This window comes from Ursus maritimus, unplaced genomic scaffold (assembly GCF_017311325.1).
Source record: "Ursus maritimus isolate PB19 unplaced genomic scaffold, ASM1731132v1 scaffold_21, whole genome shotgun sequence".
NCBI classification, from domain to species: domain Eukaryota; kingdom Metazoa; phylum Chordata; class Mammalia; order Carnivora; family Ursidae; genus Ursus; species Ursus maritimus.
The window spans coordinates 53840-57331 of NW_024424564.1; the positions used below are offsets into that span (position 1 = coordinate 53840).

General features: G+C 50.5%; 1 protein-coding gene across 1 annotated transcript; it reads left to right on the forward strand.

The window, feature by feature from the left end:
• Positions 1–1693: 1693 nt before the first annotated feature.
• LOC103682366 (olfactory receptor 10P1) lies at positions 1694–3232 on the forward strand. Its single transcript, XM_008711959.2, has one exon. The coding sequence runs from the start codon at positions 1771–1773 to the stop codon at positions 2707–2709; it is 939 nt and encodes a 312-aa protein (XP_008710181.1). The 5' UTR covers positions 1694–1770; the 3' UTR covers positions 2710–3232.
• Positions 3233–3492: the final 260 nt, after the last annotated feature.

Genomic DNA, 3492 nt, shown 5'->3' on the forward strand with positions numbered 1-3492 from the left:
TAACCATGAAGATCCTGCGCTAATCTCATGTGTGGGGTGAATGTGGGTGATAAGACCCTGCAAATGTTAGGAACCCAGACTTCTACAAGACTTGGGCCCAGTGTCCTGTCTGTCTCACTGGCTGCCTAACTTGAGATTACTTCATCTTTTTGTTCATCAGTTCCCCTATCTTTATAAGCAGGATGCATTCATTTACCTAAGAAATATTCAGCTGAGCACTTGGCATGTGCAAGATCTCCTGCTAGTTGTCCCCGTGGTTAAACTCGCCTCTAAGACCATAGAGAACTGATTAAAAGCACAGACTCCAGTGTTAGGTGGAGCTAGATTTAAGACCAAACGCCCTCTGTTACTCGATGTGTGACTTTGAGAAAGTTACTAATGCTGTCTGGGCTTCCGTTTGCTCATCTGTAAAATGGAAAAAGAAAAGGTTTCTGTGTCACAGTGTGATTGTGAAGATCCAGTGATTTCAAGAATGTTAAGCCCTTTGGCGTGGTGCCTGGCAGGGACCAGGCACTTGGGAAGCACCAGTAGCTGTTAAAACACACAGCCCCCCACTACCACCCCAACTGTCCTGCAGGATCTTACTGTGGAGACTGCACTAAAAGGTGCTGGGACCCAGGCACAACGAATGACTCACAAGAACACAGAGGAAGGTGCTTTCTTCAAGTGCGGGCAGAGCCGTCTGGAGCTAGAGGGGTGACACATTCTGTAAAACACTAAGAATTTAGCCAAGGCGAATATAATGAAAGACTCGTCCTACAAGCAGAGGAAGCCAAAGTCAGAGGGCTACCTCCGAAGAAGGTCAGCTCCCCATCGCTGTAGATGTGCCCACAGACACTGCCCAGCACCCCTCAAAGATGTTGATAAGCCCGCAGCCATACTGAAGTATATGAACTTTAAGGACACTTATAATCCTGAAATGCCATGGGTGATCATTTCTGCCCATGAGGAGCAGAGAAGCTGCCATAGGGGAGGTGGAATTTGAGTTGAGATTGAAGGATGAGCAGGATTTTAATAGAATGCACCGAAACATTCTCTGCAGGGGCGCACTCTGTGGAAATGCGTGGGAGTTCAGAGCATGCTAAAACAGAGTAGCTGGTGAAGCTCAGACAGGGACCCAGACAAGAGGGAGCCAAATACAGTGTGGGCAGGCCCTGGCCCACTCCCTTCATGGGCACAGGCTGAAACCCAGTAATCTGTGAAAAGGGGCTTAATAGAATCCCAAAGCATGACACAATTGGGCAGTATTATCCCAATGCCATCATCGCATGGCATTCTAAAGCCACAGCCCGCCATGGTGATCATCAGACACCAGCTTAGGACGGTCGCTGGCTGAGTCTACAATGCACATGCTTCATCGTCTCTTTCAGGCTGGGGTTTCAGTCCAGGAAATACAAAGGGGCTTAGGGCACAGCACTGCTCCATCTCCACTCCAAAGAAAGACCCAAAGTACAGGGCTGGGGTCTCTCCCCCTGGGAATTAGGCCCTGCACCAGGACTCAGAGCATTGGGAACAGTGTGGAAACGCAGTGAATTTGGAGTCAAGAAACCTAAGTTCGAGTCCCAGGCCTGCAACTCCCTTGGTATTACTTCAGGCAAATTATTTACCTCCTCCAAGACAAAATGGCCTCATCCATAAAGTAGAAACCCTAACTCTCTCAGTTGATTCCAGAGGGACTGTATGAAAAGTGCTTTACTGAACTACAGAAATGCTGCTTTTTTCTATATAAATGTCTCTTCCTTGGTTGTGCTGTAGGTTCCGGCTAAAGTGATGGCTGAGGAAAATCAGACTCTGCCTGAATTTCTCCTTCTAGGATTCTCTGATCTCAGGGCCCTGCAGGGACCCTTGTTCTGGGTGGTGCTTCTGGTCTACCTGGTCACCTTGCTGGGTAACTCTATAATCATCCTCCTCACACAGGCCAGCCCGGCCTTGCACTCCCCCATGTACTTCTTCCTGCGTCACCTCTCGGTGGTGGAGCTCCTGTACACCACGGATATTGTGCCCAGGACCCTGGCTGACCTGGCCTCCCCACACCCCCAAGCCATCTCCTTCCAGGGCTGTGTAGCCCAGATGTATGTCTTCATTGTCCTGGGCATTTCAGAGTGCTGCCTGCTCACAGCCATGGCCTATGACCGCTATGCTGCGATCTGCCGGCCCCTGCACTATTCCACCCTCATGAGCTGGCGGGCCTGCATGGTCATGGTGGCTGTCTCCTGGCTCATGGGTATCATCACAGCCACCACCCATTCCTCCCTCATCTTCACTCTGCCTTTCCCCAGCCACCCCATCATCCCGCACTTCCTCTGTGACATCCTGCCAGTACTGAGGCTGGCCAGTACTGGGAAGCGCGAGAGTGAAATCTCTGTGGTGACAGCCACTGTGGTCTTCATCATGGTCCCCTTCTCTCTGATCGTCGCCTCGTATGCCCGCATCCTGGGTGCCATCCTGGCAATGGCCTCCACCCAGAGCCGCCGCAAGGTCTTCTCCACCTGCTCCTCCCACCTGCTCGTGGTCTTCCTCTTCTTTGGAACAGCCAGCATCACCTACATCCGGCCCCGGGCGGGCTCCTCTGTCACCATGAACCGCATCCTCAGCCTCTTCTACACAGTCATCACACCCATGCTCAACCCCATCATCTATACCCTTCGGAACAAGGAGGTGGCGGGGGCCCTGCACCACATGGTGAAGAGGCAGGTCTCCTCACCCTGAAGGGACTCAGGGAATGGCTCTTCACTCACTGACTCCTCCTCCTCCTTCAGGTGCTGGATTTAAACCCCAGCTGAACAGAAACCATGCAGCCTCTCAAAGAAATAAGGCTTCCTGGCAGAAAGTGTTGGAATTAAAACAGAGATAAATCTGTATCGTACTTCCTGTCCCACACCCCAGACTCACTATCGGAGCATGGGTTATGAGGACAAGATAGACTGGAAGGGAATGCTGCTCACAAGGAAGAACATGTATGTTCTAGAACTTATGTTCTAGAAGATGCTCTTCTAGATTGTTCTGGATCCCTGAGAAAGGTGATTGCTGTCCCTATACCAATCGTGAGAAGTCTGTGTCAGTCATGAAGGCAAATGTCTATGAAACTGACACCAACTCAGTGACCTACCCAGCGCCCATGAATGAGTTTGCCTGGCTCTTTGATCTAATTTTTTTCCCAGAAACACACTGAAGTCTTAAGCTTTGGGGCTTTTTAGAGGAGAGAGTTATTCCGCCACTTGAAATATTCCACATAAATACTTAAATATTCTTCCCTGCCTTTCTCCACCCTTGATTTCTGACATCATCCATAACGGGTGAAAGGATGTCCAACCACACAAGAGGATCTCCCTGGATTCCCTGTTGCCCTCCCAGTGTGTACCATCAGCTTGGTCCCATACCTCCTTCACCAGCACCTCAGACTGGGTGAAGCCCTCGGGCCATCCTGCAGAGGACATTTCGGCCACCTAGCATTTGACCCTCTTTCAACATTTGGAGAATTCTCCTCTTTAG